The 26,055-nt window shown below is 49.1% G+C and overlaps 1 protein-coding gene across 1 annotated transcript in view; it reads left to right on the top strand.

Annotated features, from left to right (window-relative positions):
- SRSF4 (serine and arginine rich splicing factor 4) overlaps nucleotides 1-10,731 on the top strand; it is a 33,588-nt gene extending 22,857 nt beyond the window's left edge. Inside the window, exons 4-6 of the mRNA XM_050795422.1 lie at nucleotides 3,946-4,160; nucleotides 8,297-8,386; nucleotides 9,248-10,731. Of these exons, the coding sequence (XP_050651379.1) occupies nucleotides 3,946-4,160; nucleotides 8,297-8,386; nucleotides 9,248-10,064 (1,122 nt within the window). The 3' untranslated portion in view covers nucleotides 10,065-10,731. The remainder of the gene's footprint in view (nucleotides 1-3,945; nucleotides 4,161-8,296; nucleotides 8,387-9,247) is intronic.
- The last annotated feature ends 15,324 nt before the right edge of the window (nucleotides 10,732-26,055 follow it).

Genomic DNA, 26,055 nt, shown 5'->3' with positions numbered 1-26,055 from the left:
CATTCTAAGGAGACATCTGTGAGTTTGTTTGGTTTTGTTTTGTTTTTTGTTTGTTTTGTTCGAGACGGAGTCTCACTGTGTTGCCCAGGCTAGAGTGCAGTGGCGCCTTCTCGGCTCACTGCAACCTCCGTCTCCCGGGTTCAAGCAGTTCTCCATCTCAGCTTCCTGAGTAGCTGGGATTACTGGCACCCGCCACCACGTCCGGCTGATTTTTTTGTATTTTTAGTAGAGACGAGGTTTCACCATCTTGGCCAGGCTGGTCTTGAACTCCTGACCTTGTGATCCACCCGCCTCAGGCCGCCAAAGTGCTGGGATTACAGATGTGAGCCACCGCGCCCGGCCTGATTTTGTTGTGAGACAGAGTCTCACTCTGTTGCCCAGGCTGGAGTGCAGAGGCACGATCATGGCTCAGAGATTGGTTGTCACTGTGTTACCTAGACTGGTCTCCAACTCCTGACCTCAAGTAATCCTCCAGCCTCAGCCTCTGCAACTGTTGACATGACAGAAACTTGGCCCAAATGTGTTGTATGAAATTTCCCTCTGTAAAGAATGTTTGAAACCCCGTCTCTACTTAAAAAGATAGAAAAATTAGCCAGGCGTGGTGGTGGGCTGGGCACCTGTAGTCCCAGCTACATGGGAGGCTGAGGCAGGAGAATTGCTTGAACCTGGGAGGTAGAGGTTGTAGTGAGCCAAGATCGTGCCACTGCACTGCAGCCTGGGCAATAGAGCAGGACTCTGTCTCAAAAAAAAAAAAAAAGTTACAGGAAGATGCCAGTATAGGTACTCACCAGTCAGTAAAATGGTTGAAACCACCAGTGTTTCCTGCAGCATTTGCTGTAACACGCAAATTCACATCAGCTTCAATGTGTATCCTTACTGGTGAAATTGACAGTCTGACCCATGTTCTTACATAAGGTTTTTTTTTTTGTTTTTTTTTTTTGTTTCTTTTTTTTTGAGACGGAGTCTCGCTCTGTCGCCCAGGCTGGAGTGCAGTGGCGCGATCTCGGCTCACTGCAAGCTTCGCCTCTCGGGTTCACGCCATTCTCCTGCCTCAGCCTCCTGAGTAGCTGGGACTACAGGCGCCCGCCACCGCGCCCAGCTAATTTTTTGTATTTTTTTTTTTTTTTAGTAGAGACGGGGTTTCACCGTGGTCTCGATCTCCTGACCTTGTGATCCGCCCGCCTCGGCCTCCCAAAGTGCTGGGATTACAGGCGTGAGCCACCGCGCCCAGCCCTTTCATAAGGTTTTTGATGGAATATTTGTCCTGAAAGAGTTTTGGTGTCAAAAATTAAGATTCATTGCTAATGTTGGCCATCCAGTGTAGTCATTCCAGCTTTTTATTATTTTTTAGACAGAGTCTCACCCTTTCACCTAGGCTGAAGTGCAGTGGCGCCATCTCAGCTCACTGCAACCTCCGCCTGGGGTTCAGGTAGTTCTCCTACCTCAGCCTCCAGAGTAACTGGGATTACAGGCACATGCCACCATGCCCAGCTAATTTTTGTATTTTAGTAGAGACCAGGTTTCGCCCTGTTGGCCAGGCTGGTCTTGAGCTCCTGACCACAAGTGATCCACCTGCCTTGGCCTCCCAAAGTACTGGGATTACAGGCGTGAGCTACCACACCCAGTCCCATTTATTGACAACAGTGTTTTTAATCTCAATAGGGAAGAAAAACTTACTGAGCAGTATCATAATCTGAATGGTCTTAGGAGGATGCATGAAACGGGTGTTGTTTTGTCTCCCTTCTTCCTTTTTTTGGCCATATTTAAACATGTCATCTCTAGCAAAATGAGTGAGTGTATTTAGGTTCAGGAAAGAATAGTTAGGAATCCTTTACATTTGTACAGTTTTAATTTAAAGCACTTCTATTTTTCCCCCCCTTTTTAAAATTTAATCCCAGCAACCTTCAAGTAACAGATGCAGAAGAGCTAGGACCAGGACTCTTAACTCCCAGTTTTTTCAGGTGCATCGTGCTTATTGTCAGCACCGTAGTAGACCTTTACTGAATGTCTGCCAGCACGATTCTGCTTGCTGAAGGAATGACTCCAGTATTCTGAGAGTTAGGGATTGAACATCATGGATAGAAACTGGAAAGCTACTGTCTTCATCAATAGAATGCTAACTCGTCATGTGGTGTCACTAAATGTAGTATTAAATTAAGTTCGTAGAAAACCTCTTAATTTTTTTGTTAAAACAGAGCCTAGTTACTGTTGGGGGAAAGGCTTATGGGGTGCCTGTATAAACTGGCCATAAAAATATGGGACAATAAGTTGTGCACAGCCACAAGAGGCCTCTTGTGGGAGGAGGAAAGCCTTATCGCCATTATGTTCCCGTGCTCTGAGCAAGACTTGCTCTCTTATCCATAAACACTGTGTTCAAGGAGAAAGACACTCCTTCGAAGCATTGGAATGTGGCCAAACATGCAGCCTCCTAGTTAAGCCCGCTCCCACCAGCTACTCTGATAAGTTAAAGATATGCTGTTTCAGCACAAAGGAGATTCATTTAAACCACCACTGCTATAGATTACGCATATGACACACTGCCTGCCTTTTCACCATTTTGCCCTAAACGTCGGCTTCTTAGATCTAAATGATTGTACTCAATAGTGTGGAGACCAGAACTCTGAGCCTTTTGCAGCCTTCATTTTGCAGTTAACCACCTGGCCCCCACTCTTTATGCAGTCTTAACCTCTCTCTTCTCATTCCTTCATCACCACCAGACTTTGGATGTCCTATGAGTGGTATTGAGGCTGGTCCCCCACAGTTACCACCCTTGGTTGGCTCTACACGTCTGTACCTTCAGGGAGTTCCATTCTCAGGAAACGAGAGTAACAGATAATTGAGCAGATTTCCTAGCTCTCAAGCTGGCCAGCCTAGATAGAATCCTGGCTCTGCCACTTGACCCTTAGCAAGTTACTTACGTCTTATGCCTCATATTCCTCAACTATAAAATGGAGTTAATATTAATTTCTACTCAAGGTTATTGAGATAATTTAGTGAATTGTATATATAAAAAGCCTAGAATAGTTTCTGGCACAATGTATGTTAGCTATTTATCAAGGAAATACAAAAAGAAAACAAATTAGGGGATATTAGTAGTTTAAAAAATAAATTTTATTTTTTATTTATTTATTTTTTGAGATGAAGTCTTGCTCTGTCACCTGGGCTAGAGTGCAGTGGCATGATCTCGCTCACTGCAACTTTCACCTCCTGGGTTCAAGCGATTCTCCTGCCTCAGCCTCCCAAGTAGCTGGGATTACAAGCGCCTGCCACCACGCCTGGTTCATTTTTGTATTTTTAGTAGAGACAGGGTTTCACCAAGTTGTCAGGCTGGTCTTGAACTCCTGACCTCAGGGATCTGCCCACCTTGGCCTCCCAAAGTGCTGGGATTACAGGTGTGAGCCACTGCGCCTGTCCTTATTTTTTTGTTTTGAGGCAGTGTCTTGCTCTTTACCCCAGGCTGTAGTGCAGTGTCACGATCACGGCTCACTGCAGCCTCAACCTGCCTGGGTTCAGATGATCCTTCCACCTCAGCCTACTGGGTAGCTGGGACTACAGGCGTGTGCCACCCCACCTGACTAATTTTTTAAATTTTTATAGAGATAGGGTCTTCCGTGTTGCCAAGGCTGGTCTCAAATTCCTGGAATCAAGCAATCCTCCTGCCTCAGCCTGGCAAAGTGCTGGGATTACAGGCATGAGCCACGACACTTAGCCCCAAAACTTTATTTAAAGGAACAATTTAATGTGTATTTATTGTCTCTCCCACCCACCTAATATGGCTGGTGCTTTAAAGAACCTCAGTACATGATTGGTGGGTAGATGAATATATTTAAGAATAAACTTTATTCTGCGGAACACTGGCATTTCTTAAGAAAAGAAAAGTTCATTCAGATCATTGCATTCGATATTTTAGCAAAACATAATATAGTCACGCTTTTTTTTCTTCAGGATTATATGCGTCAGGCAGGAGAAGTGACTTATGCAGATGCTCACAAGGGACGCAAAAATGAAGGGGTGATTGAATTTGTATCTTATTCTGATATGAAAAGAGCTTTGGAGAAGTTGGATGGAACTGAAGTCAATGGCAGAAAAATCAGATTAGTTGAAGACAAGCCAGGTTCCAGACGACGCCGGTCCTACTCCAGAAGCCGGAGTCATTCAAGGTACTGTTGATGTCTTTTGTGTATTGGAGCTCACCATAAATTCATTACTGAGCACATAGATAATTTATTTACATTTTCCTGTTGAGTTCTTAATAACATGATTCCATCTGGTTCAATAACTTAGAATTTTGAACTGAACATTTATTTGTAAAACTCTTGAACTCTTAGGTCATGAGTACAAATAGAAGTAAAGTCCCTTCTCTCAGAATCAGAGGGCTTGCTGGGTGTGGTGGCTCATGCCTGTAATCCCAGCACTTTGGGAGGCCAAGGTGGGTGGATCACCTGATGTCAGGAGTTTGAGACCAGCCTCAACATGGAGAAACCCCGTCTCTACTAAAAAATACAAAAAAATTAGCCAGGCGTGGTGGTGCATGCCTGTATTCCCAGCTACTTGGGAGGCTGAGGCAGAATTGCTTGAACCTGGGAGGCAGAGGTTGCGGTGAGCCGAGATCGCGCCATTGCACTCCAGCCTGGGCAACAAGAGTGAAACTCCATCTCAAAAAAAAAAACAAAAAGGGAAATCAGAGGTCTCCTTTCACATTTCTTCTTGGGATCCCTAGATCCTACTACCTTGGTTGAGGGCACACATGGAAACTGTCTTATTTAGCACCTGAACAGGCCAGGCACTGGGCTAAGCATTGGAAAGGCATTATAAAGAAGACAAATGGCCAGACGCAGTGGCTCACGCCTGTAATCCCAGCACTTTGGGAGGCCGAGGCAAGTGGATCACCTGAGGTCAGGAGTTCAAGACCAGTCTGGCCAACGTGGTGAAACCCCATCTCTACTAAAAATACAAAAGTAAAAAAATGATTAGGCAGGGTGGTGGCACACACCTGTGGTCCCAGCTACTAGGGAGGCTGAGGCAGGAGAATCGCTCAAACCCGAATCCGGGAGGCAAGGGTTGCAGTGAACAGAGATCATGCCACTGCACTCCAGCCTGGGCGACAGAGAGAGACTCCGTCTCTCAAAAAAAAAAAAAAAAAAAAAGACAAATATGGTCCTTGCTCCCCTGAAACTCAGTCTAGTGTAGAAGATGAGTATTGAATAAACCATGCCATTGTGACAAGGAAATGCACACAGCACAACTAGTCTGAAGAGCTGGCAACAGCTTCCCTAAGGACATGGAGCCCTGATGGATAAGACAGAGATGGTGAGCAGAAGAAAATGCCTTTTTTTTTTTTTTTTTTGGAGACAGAGTTTCTTTTACTCTGTCTCCCAGGCTGGAGTACAGTGGTACAATCTTGGCTCACTGCAACTTCCACCTCCCAGATTCAAGCGATTCTCCTGCGTCAGCCTCCTGAGTAGCTGGGATCACAGGTGCACGCCACCAGGCCTGGCTAATTTTTGTAATTTTAGTAGAGACAGGGTTTCACCATGTTGGGCAGGCTGGTCTCGAACTCCTGACCTCAGGTGATCCACCCACCTCGGCCTCCCAAAGTGTTGGAATTACAGGCTTGAGGCACTGCGCCCGGTGAGAAAATGCCTTTCTATCTAGCAGAGAAAAAGGTGTTTCTGAAAGCCTGGCGGCAGGAGAAAGTTTTCCAGAGTAGAGAAGCTAATATAGAGAGGTAATGGGAAGAGTGGCTTGAGATAAGGCAGAGAAGGACCAAATATACTGACCATTAGGCCAGAGCAAGAATGGAAGAGTAGTGGGAAGTCATTGGAGACTTTTCAGGTTTTGTTGTTTAGTTCTTTTGACTTTTTATTATGGAAAATTTGAAATTTATATATGAAGCATTGGAGAACTCTGTGTTGTTTTTTTTTTTTTTTTTTTTTTTTTTTTTTGAGACGGAGTCTCGCTCTATCACCCAGTCTGGAGTGCAGTGGCGTGATCTCGGCTCACTGCAAACTCCGCCTCCTGGATTCACGCCATTCTCCTGTCTCAGCCTCCTGAGGAGCTGGGACTACAGGCGCCCGCCACTATGCCCAGCTAATTTTTGGTGTTTTTAGTAGAGACGGGGTTTCATCGTGTTAGCCAGGATGGTCTTGATCTCCTGACCTCATGATCCGCCCACCTTGGCCTCCCAAAGTGCTGGGATTACAGGCGTGAGCCACCGTGCCCGGCCACATTGGAGAACTCTGAATGGCATCTCCCACTCCTCCAGCTTCAGTAGTTTTTATTTTGCCAGTCTTGTTTCACATCACCCCCTCCTGCTGCATTATTTTAAGGCAAGTCTAGACATCCTATCATTCTACCTACAACTGCAGTAAGTTGTAGAAATTATGATACTTTGCCCCTAAATCCTTCAGCGTGTGTCTCCAAAAATGAGGAAAACCACAATTCTGTTTTTTTACCTAAGAACATTAATAGTAATTCCATCAAATTACTAAATTTCCAGGCCATATTCATGTTTCCTCAGTTATTCCATGGATCTCTTTATAGTTGGGTTTTTTCTTAACCAGGATCTAATCCAGTCATGTAGTACAAGGGGTTTTTAGTAGTAAAACCTCATGTAGTCACGCTTTTAGTCTGGAGCAATTCCTTTCATTACATTTATTTTGCTTAGGTTTGGGTTTGTTTGTTTGTTTGAGACGAGGACTCTTGCTCTGTCGCCCAGGCTGGAGTGCAATGGCGCCATCTCAGCTCATTGCAACCTCTGCGTCCCAGGTTTAAGCTATCCTCCTGCCTCAGCCTCCCAAGTAGCTAGGATTACAGGCGTGAGCCACCACTCCTGGCTTATTTTTCTTAGTTTTTTAATAGTATCTCACATTCTGTATTTATCTGTTTCTTCTTGGTATTATTGAACGTGTATCTTATCCCCTGAACTTCCTGTATACTGGAAGTTAGGTCTGGAGAGGTGTGATTGAGATGCAGGTTAAACATTTTTAGCAAGAATACTTCATAGGTGATGGTGCCTGGGCAACTTTGAAAGCTTCCCTCTTTCTGTCATAATGAGATGGTCTAGGCCTATCTTCCTGCTTTTATGCCTGGAATCAGTCATTTTCCCAAGGAGTCCTGGTTATTAGAAAATAAGAACCTACAGTCTGGATGCATTTAAAAAATGTTGTAAAGCTTGGATTGTCGGTCTCTTTAAAACAGCTCTCGTCACAGTGAGATGAATAGATCCTGAAGGGGAAAAGTACATGCAGAAAGGCTGGTTGTTGAACAAGGGGAGACATGATGGTGGCTTGCCCAGGGAGGCAGCAGCAGAGGTGGAAAGACTGAAGATCAGGAGGCATGATCATGGGTGTGTAAAGGGGATAGGGGAAAGACGGGGGAGCCGAGGATTGCTGTGATTTCTGTTATGAGGAACCGTATGAATAACAGTGGCATCAGTGCACATAAGGAGCTCAGCAAAAGGAGCAGGTATCAGGGGCAGTTAGAATTTTAGGAGCTGATAAGAGGTTCAGGTGAACCATCCAGATGGAAGGTTTGCAGGTGACTTCATCTGTGAACCTAGAACCCAGGAGAGAGTTTGTGCCTGGACACAGCCAGTGCTGTACATATTGAAAAAATATCAGGCCGGGCGTGGTGGCTCATGCCTGTAATCCCAGCACTTTGGGAGGCCGAGACGGGCGGATCACGAGGTCAGGAGATCGAGACCGTCCTGGCTAACACAGTGAAACCCCGTCTCTACTAAAAAATGCAAAAAACTAGCCGAGCGAGGTGGCGGGCGCCTGTAGTCCCAGCTACTCAGGAGGCTGAGGCAGGAGAATGGCGTAAACCCGGGATGCGGAGCTTGCAGTGAGCTGAGATCCAGCCACTGCGCTCCAGCCTGGGCGACAGAGTGAGACTCCGTCTCAAAAAAAAAAAAAAATACCTTGGCCAGGCGCAGTGGCTCATGCCTGTAATCCCAGCACTTTGGGAAGCCGAGGCGGGTGGATCACCTGAGGTTGGGAGTTAGAGACCAGCGTGACCAACATAGAGAAACCCCGTCTCTACTAAATACAAAATTAGCCGGGCATGGTGGCAGACGCATGTAATCCCAGCTACTCGGGTTTCTGAGGCAGGAGAATCACTTAAACTCGGGAGATGGAGGTTGTGGTGAGATGAGATCACGCCGTTGCACTCCAGCCTGGGCAACAGGAATGAAACTCCATCTAAAATATATATATATATGTATATATATGTCTTGATTGATGCTTATCAGCTAGACTTTTGTCAGCAAGTATTAAAAAATATTTTCTCCCCCTAGGTCTCGCTCTCGAAGCAGACATTCCCGTAAGAGCAGAAGCCGAAGTGGCAGCAGCAAAAGCAGTCATTCTAAGAGTAGATCCCGGTCCAGGTATGTCTTCCATGGTATAAGTGGAGGTGGTCAGCAGGTAATGCCTGTACCCTGTCTCACTTTTTTCCTTTTTTTTTTTTTCAAAGAGACAGGGTCTCACTGTCACTCAAGCTGGAGTCCAGTGGTACAATCATGGCTCACTGGAGCCTCACCCCACTGGGCTCAAGCACGCTTCCACCTCAGCCTCCCAAGTAGTTGGGACTACAGGCACATACCACCACACTCAGCTAATTTTTCAATTTTTTGTAGAGACAGGGTCTCACTGTGTTGCCCAGGCTGATCTTAAACTCATGATCTCAAATAGTCCTCCCAGACTACTGCGATTACAGACATGAGCACAGCCTCACTTAGATTTCAGTCATGTGACCAGTCTTCCTTCACCTCTGCTTTTCCAACTCCCCCCACCCCCCAAGACAGAGTCTCGCTTTGTCACCCAGGCTGGAGTGCAGTGGCGCGATCTCTGCTCACTGCAACCTCTGCCTCCCGGGTTCAAGCGATTCTCCTGCCTCAGCCTCCTGAGTAGCTCGGATTACAGGCGTGCGCCACCACGGCCCGCTAATTTTTGGTATTTTTAGTAGAGACAGAGTTTCACCAGGTTGGCCAGGCTGGTCTTGAACTTCTGACCTTGCGATCTGCCTGCCTTGGCCTCCCAAAATGCTGGGATTACAGGTGCAAGCCACCGCACCTGGCCAGTTTTTCCAGCTTCTGATTGGCATTGTGGGGGTTCAGAAAGCAATCCTCAGCCAGTGCCAGCCATGCCTTATATTCGGGGGTGTAACTCCACATGTATGCCCTTTGATCTTTTTATCTCCTGGTTAGCATAAAGTCACATGTGACAAACAATATCCCATGTCTCCTCAGGTCGGGCTCCCGCTCCCGGAGCAAGAGCCGGAGCCGGAGCCAGAGTCGGAGCCGGAGCAAGAAGGAGAAAAGCAGGAGCCCCAGCAAGGACAAGAGCCGCAGCCGCAGCCGTAGCGCTGGCAAGAGCCGCAGCAAGAGCAAAGACCAAGCTGAAGAGAAGATCCAAAACAATGACAATGCCGGGAAACCCAAGAGCCGGAGTCCTAGCCGGCATAAAAGTAAGAGCAAAAGTCGGAGCAGGAGTCAGGAGAGGAGAGTGGAGGAGGAGAAGCGAGGGAGTGTGAGCAGGGGCAGGAGCCAGGAGAAGAGCCTCCGCCAGAGTCGGAGCCGGAGCCGGAGCAAAGGGGGCAGCAGGAGCCGGAGCAGGAGCCGCAGCAAGAGCAAGGACAAGAGGAAGGGCAGGAAGAGAAGCAGGGAGGAAAGCCGTAGTCGCAGCCGCAGCCGCAGCAAAAGTGAGAGGAGCAGAAAGCGAGGCAGCAAGCGAGACAGCAAGGCCGGCAGCAGCAAGAAGAAGAAGAAGGAAGACACTGACCGCTCCCAGTCCAGATCTCCATCCCGCTCCATGTCAAAGGAGCGGGAACATGCCAAGTCTGAATCCAGCCAGAGGGAAGGTCGAGGGGAGAGTGAGAATGCTGGCACCAATCAGGAGACCCGGTCCAGGTCGAGATCCAATTCCAAATCGAAACCAAACCTTCCATCAGAATCACGCTCCAGATCAAAGTCAGCTTCAAAAACCCGATCTCGGTCCAAGTCTAGATCCAGGTCTGCTTCCAGATCACCCTCCCGATCTAGATCTAGGTCCCACTCAAGGTCCTAACTGGCTACGGCCACAGCTGGAACTACCCGAGAAGTCTTTTGTACATGTTTGGTAGCCGTAGCACAAGTGATTGGAGTAGAACATGTCACTGCTGTACATTTTTAACTCCCCTAATGGTGTGTCTATAATTGTTAAATCTAAGTGCTTCCTCTCAGTAAAGCCTCCTGGCGCCAGGCCTTCCTGCTCGACTGAAAAAAATTTTCTCTTTGAAAATCCCCTTTTACTCATGGCCCACAGTAGAATATCCAAAACGCCTTGGCTTTCAGGCCTGGCCTTTCCTACAGGGAGCTCAGTAACCTGGACGGCTCTAAGGCTGGAATGACCACGTAGGTAGGTATGGTGAGTTCAACCATTTTTGCTCTTGAATTGATGCCCTTCGATGTATGCCATTTAGTGAAAGTGCTAAGTCTTAAGTTTCCTACCACTTTGGTTTCATATTTTTGGACTTAACAAAGTTGTGAATAGCACAGTCGAGGAAAATTGATACCTGCAGTAACCCATAGGAAATAAACTGTAGAGTTCCATATTCTGGTATTGTGATTATATTGTTTTATATTAAAAAAGAAAAGAAAAGAATTTTTTTTAATTTTATTTTTCCCCGTCTTGCAAAGTATAGTGACCCCTGTTTCCATTAAATTTGAATAAAGACTATTTTTGCTTGACAAAATTTCATGGTGCTTGAATTGAAGTTGTACTTTCTGATATATCTTGGTATGTCTTTTCTTAGCATAAAAAGTTCATGTGTAGGCCAGGGGCAGTGGCTCACGCCTGTAATCCCAACACTTTAGGGGGCCGAGGCGGATGGATCACAGGGTCAGGAGTTCAAGACCAGCCTGACCAACATGGTGAAACCCCATCTCTACTAAAAATACAAAAATTAGCTGGGCGTGGTGGCACACGCCAGTAATCCCAGCTACTCGGGAGGCTGAGGCAGGAGGGTCACTTGAACCCGGGAGGTGGAGGTTGCAGTGAGCTGACATCATGCCACTGTACTCCAGCCTGGGCTACAGAACGAGACTTCATCTCAAAAAAAAAAGTTCATGTGTAATGACTGTTCTCTTCCTTGGGATCACCCATCTTAGGGAACCAACACGTTCCTAAAGGATTTTTCTCACCCAACAGAATAAAGGCAGGTTTCTGAGGAATTTATCATCCTTTCTCTTAAGAAACTTATGGCCAGGCTGATGAGGAATGAATCAGTTTGGAAACTTGGAGTATTACCAGATGAGTTGTTCATGAATATAGAGTTCTGTGCTGTTTGTCGAAATTGCCATGAATCTGCAGTGTCATGATCTCATCACCTTAAGATCTGAACTAATAAAAACCAGGGGAAAAAACTAGACTGGCCTTTTTTTTTTTTTTTTTTTTTTTTTTTTTTGAGATGGAGTTCCACTCTTGTTGCCCAGGCTGGAGTGCAATGGCATGGTCTCAGCTCACTACAACAACCTCCGCCTCCCAGGTTCAAGTAATTCTCCTGTCTCAGCCTCCCAAGTAGCTGGGATTACAGGTACACGCCACCACGCCTGGCTAATTTTTGTATTTTTAGTAGAGACGGAGTTTCATCATATTGGTCAGGCCGGTCTCGAACTCCTGACCTCAGGTCATCTGCCCGCTTCAGCCTCCCAAAGTGTTGGGATTACAGGCATGAGCCACTGCACCTGGCCTACTGGATTACTTTTGTCCTAATTATTCTACTGCTTGTTTGGCCTAGCTCTCTAGGAGGCACCAGAAGTACAGTGGTGCCAATCTGGTCTCAGGCCTTGAGGGACTGTTGAGGGACATCAAAGCAGGGAGGAAGCTTGAGGGCTTTCATTACATGCTGCAGCAAAATATTGGGAAGGAGATTCACTTGACTGCTGCCTGTGAATTTGTTGGGGGCTGTCCCTAGGCTTAAAACAACTGTCCCGTTGCTTCCGACAGACCAAAATCTTAGAATTCACTGGAAATAAAAAAGCAGAGTGTCTCTTGCCCTCCTGGAGTTTGTGATCTGGTTGCTAATGATGAAGGCAAAGTGGATGTTCAGAGAACAGAGTCAGAACTTCATCTGGGATCAGAGATGGCACTTAAGCTGAACTTTTTGGGGATGTAAGGTGGGATGCATTCCTATTGAAAGCCTGTGAGCAAAGCCATGGAGTTGGGAAAGCACAGGGCACTGTGCCCAGGGAACAAGGAGTTTGATACTGGAGATTTAGAGTTTAACAAAATGGATTGTGTCATAGAGGGCCATAGATAACCAGGAAGAGGAATTTGACCTTTATCCTGTAAGCACTGGGTTACATTGAAAGTATTTGAATAGGAGAGTGCAGGGAGTAGGGTTATGCCTCTAGACCTGACAGCAGTGTGAAGAATTGGATGCAGGGAACCCCAGATGATACCCGGCCTGCTTGATCAAAGCCGTGATAGGAGGGAGCAGAGGAGGCAAGATCAGCAAGATGTGTCAGATGTCCTACCAAGGAGCTACCGGAAGCAGTCACAAGATGATGAGGCATCATCTGAGGAATGGGGAAGATGACGGGGGAAATTCAGTTTTGAAAACATGTAGTTTCAGAAGCAGACTAGGCAGCCAAACCAAGGAACCTCACTCAGTTTCTGGAGAGTTTCCCAGATCATTTTCTGGACCCATTCTTGTGTCATGACAAGGTGATGAACCCAACCACTAAAATTCCCACTGCCTCAGAGGATCTCATGCTGGTCTCCAGTGATGACAGTAATTTATTCCGATTTTATCTCTATAAGGATAGGGATGTTCGTTGGGGCATTTTGTTTCTTTCACTTTTTTTTTTTTGAGATGGAGTCTTGCACTGTCACCTAGGCTGGAGTGCAATGGCACAATCTCGGCTCACTGCAACCTCTACCTCCCAGGTTCAAGCGATTCTCTTGCCTCAGCGTCCCAAGTAAGCTGGGATTACAGGCGCCCGCTACCATGCCTGGTATTTTTTGTATTTTTAGTAGAGATGGGGTTTCGCTATGTTGGCCAGGCTGGTCTCAAACTCTTGACCTCGTGATCCGCACGCCTCAGCCTCCCAAAGTGCTGGGATTACAGGCATGAGCCACCGCGCCTGGCCGCCTTTCACTGGTTTTTGAGGCCAGGTCTCAATCTGCTGGGCAGGTTGGGGTGCGGATCATAACTGCAGCCTTGACCTGGGCTCAAGCGATCCTCCCCCTCAGCCTCCCAAGTAACCAGGACTACAGGTGTGTGCCACCACGCCTGGCTGATTTTTGTATTTTTTGTAGAGACAGGGTTTCACTATGTTCTCCAGGCTCGTCTTGAACTCCTGGGCTCAAGTAAGTGATCCCACCTCGGCATCCAAGAGTGTTGGTGTTGTCGGTGGGAGCTACCACATCCGAACTCCTTTATTCTAACACAACTCTATCTTTCCAAATTCCATTCCAAACTTTGTTCCTATTGATTCATATTGTAAAGAGTTATGTAATTTTTTTTGTTTTTTGTTTTTTTTTTAAATGAGTCTCTGTCACCCAGGCTGGAGTGCAGTGGTACGATCTCGGCTCACTCGGCTCACTGCAACCTCTGCCTCCCAGGTTCAAGTGATTCTCTTGCCTCAGGCTCCTGAGTAGCTGAGATTACAGGTGTGCGCCACCACACCCGGCTAATTTTTGTACTACACTTAGTAGAGATAGGGTTTGACCATGTTCGTCAGGCTCGTTGCGAACTCCTGACCTCGTGATCTGCCCTCCTCGACATCCCAGAGTGCTGGGATTACAGGCATGAGCAGCCATGATCCGGCATGTTTATGTAATTTAATAAACTCGCCAGGTGTGGTGACTCAACACCTGTAATCCCAGCACTTTGGGAGGCCGAGGCAGGCAGATCACAAGGTCAGGAGATCAAGACCATCCTGGCTAACACGGTGAAATCCCCTCTCTACTAAAATACAAAAAATTAGCCGGGTGTGGTGGCGGGCGCCTGTAGTCCCAGCTACTTGGGAGGCTGCGGCAGGAGAATGACGTGAACCCGGGAGGCGGAGCTTGCAGTGAACCCAGATCGAGCCACTGCACTCCGGCCTGGGTGACGGCGACACTCCGTCTCAAATATATATATATAATAAATGAAAATTGAATAAACTCAATATCATGAGCATTAAATGTTTAAGGCACATGGATTCTAACCAAATGAGTTTCGCACTGTGTTAATAGTGGCAAGGAAATTCCATGTGTACATAGATAGGACCCTTGGCCATATTTTTCCCAGCAATTTTTGAATCCTTTTGTGTTAGATTCTGAATGAAAAGAGGATAAATCAACAAGAAAGATGGAAACTCTCATCTGTTGAATTCCGAATGTGCACTGGAGAGAGAACACTGGGTATTTTCATGTTCATTTTTCATTTTGTTTTCACAGCTCCCTGTGTTCAGTATTGCTGGGCCCAATTGCAAATGAGACAGGAACAATGTCCCGCCACCCCCAACGTTATATTTACATTTGGAGTGCCTTCTGTGTAGGCCAAGCACTGTTCTAGCCTCTGGGTTAAAGTATGAACAGCAAGGTTCCCTTCCCATGGAATATATGTGTTACTTGTAGGACTGGTGTCACAGGGATTAGTCCATGATAATCTCAGTACTGAACACCTGTGAACCAGACAGTGCTTGGAGAGCATCAGTCAGTGTAGCAAATCATTGCGAGGGACTCTCCTGCCACCTCCCTCTTAGCCATTCACAGTCCAATGAAAGACCTTGGGAAAACAAAAGGAAGACCCTAAATTTGATTGATTTGCCTACCAGCACCTACTATGAGCAGGTTGCTTTTATGTACATTATCCCATTTTAAAAGATGAAGACCAAAGCTCAGAAGTGGAGTGATTTGGGACCGGGCACAGTGGCTCAATGCCTGTAATCCCAGCGCTTTGGGAAGCCAAGGCAGGAGGATCACGAGGTCAGGACATTGAGACCAACCTGGCTAACACAGTGAAACCCCATCCCCATTAAAAATACAGAAAATTAGCCGGGCATGGTGGCAGGCGTCTGTAGCCCCAGCTACTTGGGAGGAAGAAGTGTGATTTGGTCGGGCGTGGTGGCTCACGCCTGTAATCCCAACACTTTGGGAGGCCAAGGCAGGTGGATCACCTGAGGTCAGGAGTTCAAGACCAGCCTGGCCAACATGGTGAAACCCTGTCTCTACTAAAAATACAAAAATTAGCTGGGCATGGTGGTGGGTGCCTGTAGTCTCAGCTACTTGGGAAGCTGAGGCAGGAGAATCATTTGAACCCGGGAAGTGGAGGTTGCAGTAAGCTGAGATTGCGCCATTGCATGCCAGCTTGGGCAACAAGAGTGAAACTCCCTCTCAAAAAAAAAAAGTGGCCAAGTGCAGTGGCTCATACCTGTAATCCCAACACTTTGGGAAGCTGAGGCAGGCAGATCACCTGAGGTCGGGAGTTCGAGACCAGCCTGACCAACATGGAGAAACCCCATCTCTACTAAAAATACAAAATTAGCCGGGTGTTGTGGCACATGCCTGTAATCCCAGCTATTGGTGAGGCTGAGACAGGAGAATTGCTTGAACCCGGGAGGTGGAGGTTGCGGTGAGACAGGGTCACACCATTACACTCCAACCTGGGCAACAAGCAAAACTCCATCTCAAAAAAAAAAAAAAAAGTGTGATTGAATCAATGTCGCACCGCTAGTGACAATGTGGTATACATCTCTGGATTTTTCTGATTCTCTCCTAAAATGTAATTATTTGTGATAGTTACAGGAAGACATTTGAAGTCTCACAAGTGAGTTAATAACAGCTAAGATTTGAACCCCGATTGAAGTCAAGCAGGATTTCTATAGGACGGAGTCTGCTTTCTTCAAGAAAAATATCTTCAAGTAGCTGCAGAATAATGCCACTAGCCCACTGCTGTAAATACGTTTTAATTGTTACATCATCATCTGATCAAGACTCAAAGGTCTGCCTGGGAGTGCCGGAAGAGTGAAGAAAAGGAGGTTGGCTCAATTTAATTTCCTCAGTGGAAAACGATGCATTAATACTGCACTGTTTGTGTGAAAATACACACAATAGGAAATTTCCCAAAAATAGGAAGCAGCCAGAGAAATACAAAAGTTCACTACAATCTACCCTTTTGGGTGCTCAAAATCTACACATACCCTTCTCCCCACAATTAACCACCTGCCCTCCAAAATGCAAGACAAAAGTAGAAACAACAATGAAAACAGTAACAAATGTAAATATTGGGCTATTTCTTTCATTGCTAAATGTCAATGGCCTAAATAAAAGACTGTCAGAGTAGGGTTTGTTTGGTTTTTGTTTGTTTTTGTTTTTTATGAGTTGGAGCCTCACTCTATCGCTCCCAGGCTGCAGTGCAGTGGCATGATCTTGGCTCACTGCGACCTCCGCCTCCTGGATTCAAGCAATTCTCTTGCCTCAGCCTCCCAAGTAGCTGGGATTACAGGCACCCGCCAACATGCCCAGCTAATTTGTTTGTATTTTTAGTACAGACGGGGTTTCAACAGGTTGGTCAGGCTGGTCTCGAACTCCTGACCTCAGGTAATCTGCCTGCCTTGGCGTCCCAAAGCACTGGGATTACTGCTGTGAGCCACCGTGCCTGGCTAGAGTAGATATTGAAAAGCAAGACCCGGGCTGGCGTGGTGGCTCACGTCCGTAACCCCAACACTTTGGGAGGCTGAGATGGGCAGATCATGAGGTCAGGAGATCAAGACCATCTGGCTAACACGGTGAAACCCCGTCTCTACTAAAAATACAAAAAATTAGCCGGGCGTGGTGGCCTGAAGGTTTTACTTTTAAAAAGTAAAAACCCACTTATACACAGAAATGGGCTAAAAGTAAGGGGCTACAGAAAGACATACCATGAAGATAATCAAAAGAAACTTGAAAAGGCCTGGGGCGCGGTGGCTCCCGACTGTAATTCCAGCACTTTGGGAGGCTGAGGCAGACGGATCACCAGGTCAGGAGTTCGAGACCAGCCTGGCCAACATGGTGAAACCCCATCTCTACTAAAAATACAAAAATTAGCCGGGTGTGGTGGCGGGCGCCTGTAATCGCAGCTACTCTTGAGGCTGAGGCAGGAGAATTGCTTGAACCTACCTGGGCAGCAGGGGTTGCAGTGAGCCGAGATAGTGCCACTGCACTCCAGTCTGGGTGACAGAGAAAAACTCCGTCCCGAGAGAAAAAAAAAAAAACAAAGGCCGGGTGCAGTGGCTTACGCCTGTAATCCCAGCACTTTGGGAGGCTGAGGCGGGTGGATCACAAGGTCAGGAGATCGAGGCCATCCTGGCTAACGTGGTGAAACCCCGTCTCTACTAAAAATACAAAAAAGTAGCCAGGCGTGGTAGCAGGCGCCTATAGTCCCAGCTACTCGGGAGGCTGAGGCAGGAAAATGGCATGAACCCGGGAGGTAGAGCTTGCAGTGAGCCAAGATTGCGCCACCGCACTCCAGCCTGGGAGACAGAGCGAGACTCCATCTCAAAAAAAAAAGAAAAAGAAAAAAAAGAAACTTGGAGTAGCTATATTTCAGACAAAGCCAATTCAGAGGAAGGAAAATTGCCAGGAATAGAGTGGCATTACATAACGGTAGAGGTGTCAATTCTCTAAGAAGATAGAAAAATCACCAGGCCCAGTGGCTCACACCTATAATCCCAGCACTTTGGGGAGGCTGAGGCGGGTGGATCACCTGAGGTCAGAAGTTCGAGACCAGCCTGACCAACATGGTGAAACCTCGTCTCTACTAAAAACACAAAATGTAGCCAAACGTGGTGGCGTATGCCTGTAATCCCAGCTACTCGGGAGGCTCAGGCATGAGAATCACTTGAACCCAGGAGGCAGAGGTTGCAGTGAGCCCAGATCATGCTACTGCACTCCAGCTTGGGTGACACAGTGAGACTCAGTCTCCGGAAAAAAAAAAAAAAAAAAAAAAAAAAAAAAGATACGAAAATCTTCAATTAGTGTATGTGCCTATAGCAAAGCATCAAATATGTGAGGCAGAAACAGACTAGCAAAAAGAAAGACATTCACTGGTGCTTCAACACCTTATATCAGTAATTGACAGAGGCAGCAGGCAGAAAATTAGTAAGGACATAGTTGAACTGAACAGTGCCATCAACCAACTAGATTTTTCTTTTTTTTTCTATTTTTTTTATTGAGACAGTCACTCTGTCACCCAGGCTGGAGTGCAGTGGCGCAATCTCAGCTCACTGCAACTTCTGACTCCTGGTTCAAGCGATTCTCCTGCCTCAGCCTCCCAAGTAGCTGGGACTACGGGCACCCACTACCACCCTGGCTAATTTTTGTTTTTTGTTTCTGTTTTTGTTTTTTTGAGACAGAGTCTTGCCCTGTCGCCCAGGCTGGAGTGCAGTGGCGCGATCTCGCTTCACTGCAAACTCTGCTTCCCAGGTTCATGCCATTCTGCTGCCTCAGCCTCCTGAGTAGCTGAGGTTACAGGCACCCGCCACCACGCCAGCCTAATTTTTTTGTATTTTTAGTAGAGACGGGGTTTCACCATGGTAGCCAGGATGGTCTTGATCTCCTGACCACATGACCCGCCCGCCTCAGCCTCTCAAAGTGCTGGGATTACAAGCGTGAGCCACTATGCCCAGCCCAATTTTTGTATTTTTCTTAGAGATGGGGTTTCACCATGTTGGCCAGCATGGTCTTGAGCTCCTGACCTCAAGTGATCTGCCTGCCTTGGCTTCCCAAAGTGCTGGGATTACAGGCGTGAGCCACCTCTCCCAGCAACCAGCTAGATGTAATTGACATTTATAAAATACTTCATCTGTTGCTGCGTGCGGTGGCTCATGCCTGTAATCCCAGCATTTTGGGAGGCCAAGGCAGGCAGATCACGAGGTCAGGAGTTCAAGACCAGCCTGGCCAGCATGGTGAAACCCCATCTCTACTAAAAATACAAAAATTAGCTGGGTGTGGTGGCGGGCGCCCATAGTCCCAGCTGCTCGGGAGGCTGAGGCAGGAGAAATGCTTGAACCCTGGAGGCAGAGGTTGCAGCGAACCGAGATTGCACCACTGCACTCCAGCCTGGGTGACAGAGTGAGACTCTGTCTCAAAAAAAAAAAAAAAAAAAAAAAAAAGATGCTTTCCTCCTAAGGTAGGAACAAGGCAAGGGTGTCCTCTCTTACCCTCCTATTCAACATCATAGTGGAAGTCGTAGCTAATGTAATAAAACAAGAAGAGGGAAAGCAGGTATACACATTGGAAAGGAATAAATAAAATTATCTTTCTTTATGGAAAACATGATCATCTTTGTAGAAAATCCCAAAGAGGCTGGGCTCAGTCACTCACACCTGTAATCACAGCACTTTGGGAAGCTAAGGCAGGCTGATTGCTTGAGCCCAGGTGTTTGAGACCAGCCTGGGCAACATGGTGAAGCCCCATCTCTACAAAAATTACAAAAATTAGCCAGCCGTGGTGACACCCACCTGTAATTCCAGCTACTCAGGATGCTGAGGTGGGAGGATTGCTTGAGCCCAGGAGACTGAAGCTGCAGTAAGCCAAGATCGCGCCAGTATACTCCAGCCTGGGTGACAGAGTGAAACCTTGTCTCAAAAAAAACCAAAACAAACAAACAAAAAAAACCTTGAAAAATCGCACACACAAGACAAGTGAAAGACAAGCAAACCCAGCAATTGCACCTCTTGGTGTAGACCTACTAGAATTGTATAGGCCACACTGGGCACCAGTCACTCGAGCACAACATATCCTGACCACCAAAACCAAAAACAACCTGTAAGTCTTTTCAACAGTAGAATGGACAATTGTGGGCTGGGCACAGTGGCTCATGCCAGTAATCCCAGCACTTTGGGAGGCCAAGGCGGGCAGATCACCTGAGGTCAGGAGTTCGAGACCAGCCTGGCCAACATGGAGAAACCCTGTCTCTCCTAAAAAATACAAAAATTAGCCGGGCATGGTGGCACATGTCTGTAATCCCAGCTGCTCAGGAGGTTGAGACAGGAGAATCTCTTGAACCCGGGAGGTGGAAGTTGCAGTGAGCCAAGATCGTGCCATCACACTCCAGCATGGGCAACAAGATGGAAACTCCATCTCAAAAAAAAAAAAAGGCTGGGCACGGTGGCTCACACCTGTAATCCCAGCACTTTGGGAGGCTGAGGTGGGTGGATTGCAAGGTCAGGAGATCGAGACCATCTTGGCTAACACAGTAAAACCCCGTTCCTACTAAAAATACAAAATTAGCCATGGGTGGTGGCGGGCGCCTGTAGTCCTAGCTACTCGGGAGGCTGAGGCAGGAGAATGGCGTGAACCCGGGAGGCGGAGCTTGCAGTGAGCCGAGATCACACCACTGCAGTCCAGCCTGGGCAACAGAGCAAGACTTTGTCAAGAAAAAAAAAAAAAGAATGGACAATTGTGGTGTATTTATACAACAAAATACTATGTATTATAGCAATGGAAATGAACAAACTTCAGATACCTGAAGGAACATGGGTGAATTCTTTTTTTTTTTTTTTTTTTTTTTTTTTGTTGAGACGGAGTCTCGCTGTGTCTCCCAGGCTGGAGTGCAGTGGCGTGATCTCGGCTCACTGCAAGCTCCGCCTCCCGGGTTCACGCCATTCTCCGGCCTCAGCCTCCCAAGTAGCTGAGACTACAGGCGCCCGCCACCACGCCCGGCTAGTTTTTTGTATTTTTAGTAGAGACGGGGTTTCACCATGTTAGCCAGGATAGTCTCGATCTCCTGACCTCGTGATCCACCTGCCTCGGCCTCCCAAAGTGCTGGGATTACAGGCTTGAGCCACCGCGCCTGGCCGGGTGAACTTCATAGACATGAAGAGGTCAGACGCAAGCACAGCTCCACACATAGAAAGTTCAAATGGCAAAACTGTATGACAGCTGGTTAAAAAACCAAATGAGGGGCCGGGCACAGTGGCTCACACCTGTAATCTCAGTTACTTTGGGAGGCCTAGGCCAGAGGATCACTTGAGACCAGGAGTTCTAGACCAGCCTGGGCAACAAAGCAAGACACTGTCTCACTTTTTCTTCTCTTTTCCCCTCCCCTCCCCCCCCCCCCCCCCCCCCCCCCCTCCCCCCCCCCCCCCCCCCCCCCCCCTCCCCTCCCCCCCCCCCCTCCCCCCCCCCCCCCCCTCCCCTCCCCCCTCCCCCCCCCCTCCCCCCCCCCTCCCCCCCCCCTCCCCCTCCCCTCCCCCCCCCCCTCCCCCCCCCCCCCCCCCCCCCCCCCCCCCCTCCCCCCTCCCCTCCCCCCTCCCCTCCCCCCCCCCCCCCCCCCCCTCCCCCTCCCCTCCCCCCCCCTCCCCCCCCCCCCCCCCCCCCCCCCCTCCCCCCCTCCCCTCCCCCCCCCCCCCCCCCCTCCCCTCCCCCCTCCCCCCCCCCCCCCCCCCCTCCCCTCCCCCCCCCCCCCCCCCCCTCCCCCTCCCCCCCCCCCCCCCCCCCCCCCCCCCCCCCCCCCCCCCCCCCCTCCCCCCCCCCCCCCCCCCCCCCCCCCCCCCCCCCCCCTCCCCCTCCCCTCCCCCTCCCTCCCCCCCCCCCCCCCCCTCCCCCCCCCTCCCCCCTCCCCCCCCCCCCCCCCCCCCCCCCCCCCCCCCCCCCCCCCCCCCCCCCCCCCCCCCCCCCCTCCCCCCCCCCCCCCCCCCCTCCCCCCCCCCCCCCCCCCTCCCCCCCCCCCCTCCCCCCCCTCCCCCCCCCCCCCCTCCCCTCCCTTTCCCTTTTTCTTTTTTCTTTTCTTTTTTTTTTTTTTTTTTTTTTTTTGAGACAGAGTCTCGCTCTGTAACCCAGGCTGGAGTGCAGTGGCCGGATCTCAGCTCACTGCAAGCTCCGCCTCCCGGGTTGCCATTCTCCTGCCTCAGCCTCCCGAGTAGCTGGGACTACAGGCGCCCGCCACCACGCCCGGCTAGTTTTTTGTATTTTTAGTAGAGACGGGGTTTCACCATGTTAGCCAGGATAGTCTCGATCTCCTGACCTCGTGATCCACCTGCCTCGGCCTCCCAAAGTGCTGGGATTACAGGCTTGAGCCACCGCGCCTGGCCGGGTGAATTTCATAGACATGAAGAGGTCAGACACAAGCACAGCTCCACACATAGAACGTTCAAATGGCAAAACTGTATGACAGCTGGTTAAAAAACCAAATGAGGGGCCGGGCACAGTGGCTCACACCTGTAATCTCAGTACTTTGGGAGGCCTAGGCCAGAGGATCACTTGAGACCAGGAGTTCTAGACCAGCCTGGGCAACAAAGCAAGACACTGTCTCACTTTTTCTTCTCTTTTCCCCTCTCCTCCCCCCTCCCCTCCCCCCCCCCCCCCCCTCCCCTCCCCCCCTCCCCCCCCCTCCCCCCCCTCCCCCCCCCCCCCCCCCCCCCCCCCCCCCCCCCCCCCCCCCCCCCCCCCCCCCTCCCCCCCCCCCCTCCCCTCCCCCCTCCCCTCCCCCCCTCCCCTCCCCTCCCCTCCCTTTCCCTTTTTTCTTTTCTTTCTTTTTTTTGAGACAGAGTCTCGCTCTGTAACCAGGCTGGAGTGCAGTGGCCAGATCTCAGCTCACTGCAAGCTCCGCCTCCCGGGTTTACGCCATTCTCCTGCCTCAGCCTCCCGAGTAGCTGGGACTACAGGCACCCGCCACCATGCCCGGCTAATTTTTTGTATTTTTAGTAGAGACAGGGTTTCACCGTGTTAGCCAGGATGGTCTCGATCTCCTGACCTCGTGATCCGCCCATCTCGGCCTCCCAAAGTGCTGGGATTAGAGGCTTGAGCCACCGCGCCCCCCCTTCTTTTATTTTCTTTTTTCCTTTTTTTGACGGTCTTGCTTATCACCCAGGCTGGAGTGCAGAGGTGTGATCTCACCTCACTCCAATCTCTGCCTCCCAGGTTCAAGCTGTCCTCCCACTTTAGCCTCCTGAGTAGCTGGGACTATAGGCACCTGCCACCACGCCCGGCTAATTGTTGTATTTTTAGTGCAGATGGGGTTTCACTATGTTGCCCAGGCTGGTCTCCAACTCCTCGACTCAAGTCATCTACCCGCCTCAGCCTCCCAAAGTGCTGGGATTACAGGCGTGAGCCGGCAGGCTCGGCCAAGACCCTGTATCTTAAAACTAAACTGTGGTATTAGAATCAGAATAGCACATACTTCTGGATAGAGGGAAGAGGTGGCACTTGGAAAGGGACATGGCGGGGGCTTTCTGGGGGTGCTGGCAGTGTTCTAGTCTTTGCCTGGTGGGGTTCATACATTTGAACTTCATGATAGTTTAATCAGCTTCATGATAGTTTAATCAGCCAGACCAGGCAGGTGGATCACCTGAGGTCTGAGTTTGAGGCCAGCCTGGTCAACATGGCAAAACCCCATCTGTACTAAAAATACAAACATTAGCCGGGCGCGGAGGCTCAAGCCTGTAATCCCAGCACTTTGGGAGGCCGAGACGGGCGGATCACGAGGTCAGGAGATCGAGACCATCCTGGCTAACACGATGAAACCCCGTCTCTACTAAAAAATACAAAAAACTAGCCGGGTGAGGTGGCGGGCGCCTATAGTCCCAGCTACACGGGAGGCTGAGGCAGGAGAATGGCGTAAACCTGGGAGGTGGAGCTTGCAGTGAGCTGAGATCTGGCCACTGCACTCCAGCCCAGGCGACAGAGCAAGACTCCGTCTCAAAAAAAAAAAAAAAAAAAAAAAAAAATACAAACATTAGCATGGTGGCAGGCACCTGTTATCCCAGCTACTCGGGAGGCTGAGGCAGGAGAATCGCTTGAACTCAGGAGGCGGAGGTTGCAGGGAGCCTAGATGGCGCCATGGCACTGCAGCCTGGGCAGCAGAGCAAGACTCTGTCTCAAAAAATAATAATAATAAAAATATCAGCTGAACATTCAAGTTTTATGTAATTTCCTGGAGGTGTATTATATTCACAACGAAAGAGTTCCAAAGTGGGGTACAGTGGTGCACTCCTGTAGTCAGAACAACACGGGAAACTGAGACAGGAGGATCGCTTGAACCCACTTCAGCCTCCCAAAGTGCTGGGATTATAGGTGTGAGCCACCGCACCCGGCCCTTTTTTTTTTTTTAAATTAGATACAATATTTGTCCTTAATTCACACTTTCCAGGAAATCCTGGTGTTTCTTAGAGAGTCTATGAAGAACTCTGGGATAGTCCTAAGGAAATGCAAATTAGGACAGCCCTGCAGTATCACGTTACACCTGGTATCTATTATGAAACCCAGCGCACAGCCAGGCTGTGACTGTGAACTCCACTCCCACACTGCTGCCGCGGCCAGGAATCACTGGCAGGAGCTTCACGAGAACTCCCACTCCTGGGCATCTATCCTGAGGTGACAACTCAAAGAAAAGCGCTCCAAGTACAAAGGTGTTTAAACTGGTGTTATTTATAACAGCAAGAAAAGTGGAACCAAGCCCGACACCAGGGCAGGCTGGTGGATCCCCAGGGAGCTGCTCCACAGCCACTGGGGTTCACGCGCAGCAGTTCCTTTTCCCTATTCCTGAATTTATTTCCAACTACATATATCAGCAACTACAACGTGGACAACAAAACATGTAGCTACCACTAAATTGGACTGTAGATTTTTTTTTTTTTTTCTTTTAGATGGAGTTTCGCTCTTGTTGCCCAGGCCGGAGTACAGTGGCGCGATCTCGGCTCACTGCAACCTCTGCCTCCTGGGTTCAAGTGAATCTCCTATCTCTGCCTCCAAAGTAGCTGGGATTACAGGCGCCCGCCACCACGCCCAGCTATTTTTTTTTTTTTTTTTTTTTGTATTTTTAATAGAGATGGAGTTTTACCATGTTGATCAGGCTGGTCTTGAACTCCTGACCTCAGGTGGGTGATTCACCCGTCTTAGCCTCCCAAAGTGTTGGCATTACAGGCGTCAGCCACTGTGCCCAGACTGTAGATTCTTTCAATGATCTTTCATTCATGTTAATTTTTCCTCTCAAGCATCTCTTGGCAAGAGGAATTAGCAAAGAGGTTTGAAAGGTCTCTAGGGGCATCACGGGCAGTTCTCCCAAACCAGCAATGTTGGAGGACCAAGTGATGTTGCAGAAACACGTTGAACAAGCACTTCAGGAAGGGGGTTTCCCCTCAGCGATCAGAGGTGCTGGCGTCCCTGGGAAGAAAACCTTCAAGACCTCCAACCATCTGAGGACATTTTCTCCACATCCTTTCGGCTGTCTCTCCTGACTGTAATATGATTAGAGACATAAAATGTCTTTCAAAATAGCTGTAGGAGACCAAACGAAAGCTCTACCACGGACCGTGCACCGAGCATGCACCAGGCGCGAGGAGGGAGTTTCACACATTGAGTTGTGCAGTCCTCACCTGCACACCTGAGTGCAGGTGAGGACACTGGAGATTCTAGGAGTGGTATGGCGGTCTCTGTTTTCTAGCTGTGTGACTTTGGACAAGTTACTTAAACTCTCTGGGCCATTGCTTCCTCACCTGTAAAATGGGAATAATACATACCTTTATCTCCCAGCTCTGTGTAGAGAGGGCTCTGGAGTCAGATGATTTGGCCTATAGTCCTGATGCTGCTCCATACTCTGTGTGACGTTAGTAGGGGGTCATTTCACCCCCTAGCCTGGAAGCAGAAGGCAGCTCTGTACCTGCTTCACCTGCAGGAGGTGAGGCCAGTGGCTCTGTGCAAGGCTGGCTTAGAGAGAGTGAGTGACAACTCCTGCCTGCTCCAGGCTGCCCAAGTGCGTTTCCTGCCTCTTTCAGGTTCATCCACACCAGCTCCTCCGCTGCCGCTGCCTCCTGAGGCCCCCAGCTCCCTCCTCAGAGCCTTGACACTGGAGATGGAGGCACCACCTTGGGGACCCCGACTGCAGCCTGCTGCCTCCTTGGTCACCTCGTCTGTAAAATGACCCGCCAAGTTACACTGATGCGCAGGTCACCGTGCAGGCGGGGGCAGCTGGCCACTGGATCTGGCTGCTTTCTGTGCCTCCCAGGAGGGGGTTTGTAAATGAGGGGGCTCCCTGGGCCTCCTGTCCGCCTTTACAATGGCAAAGCAGTCATCACAAATGTCCAAAAACATGTGACCTGACAAAGCA

The sequence above is a fragment of the Macaca thibetana genome, chromosome 1 (genome assembly GCF_024542745.1).
Source record: "Macaca thibetana thibetana isolate TM-01 chromosome 1, ASM2454274v1, whole genome shotgun sequence".
Lineage (NCBI taxonomy): Eukaryota > Metazoa > Chordata > Mammalia > Primates > Cercopithecidae > Macaca > Macaca thibetana.
This window is presented reverse-complemented; position numbering and strand designations above follow the sequence as displayed.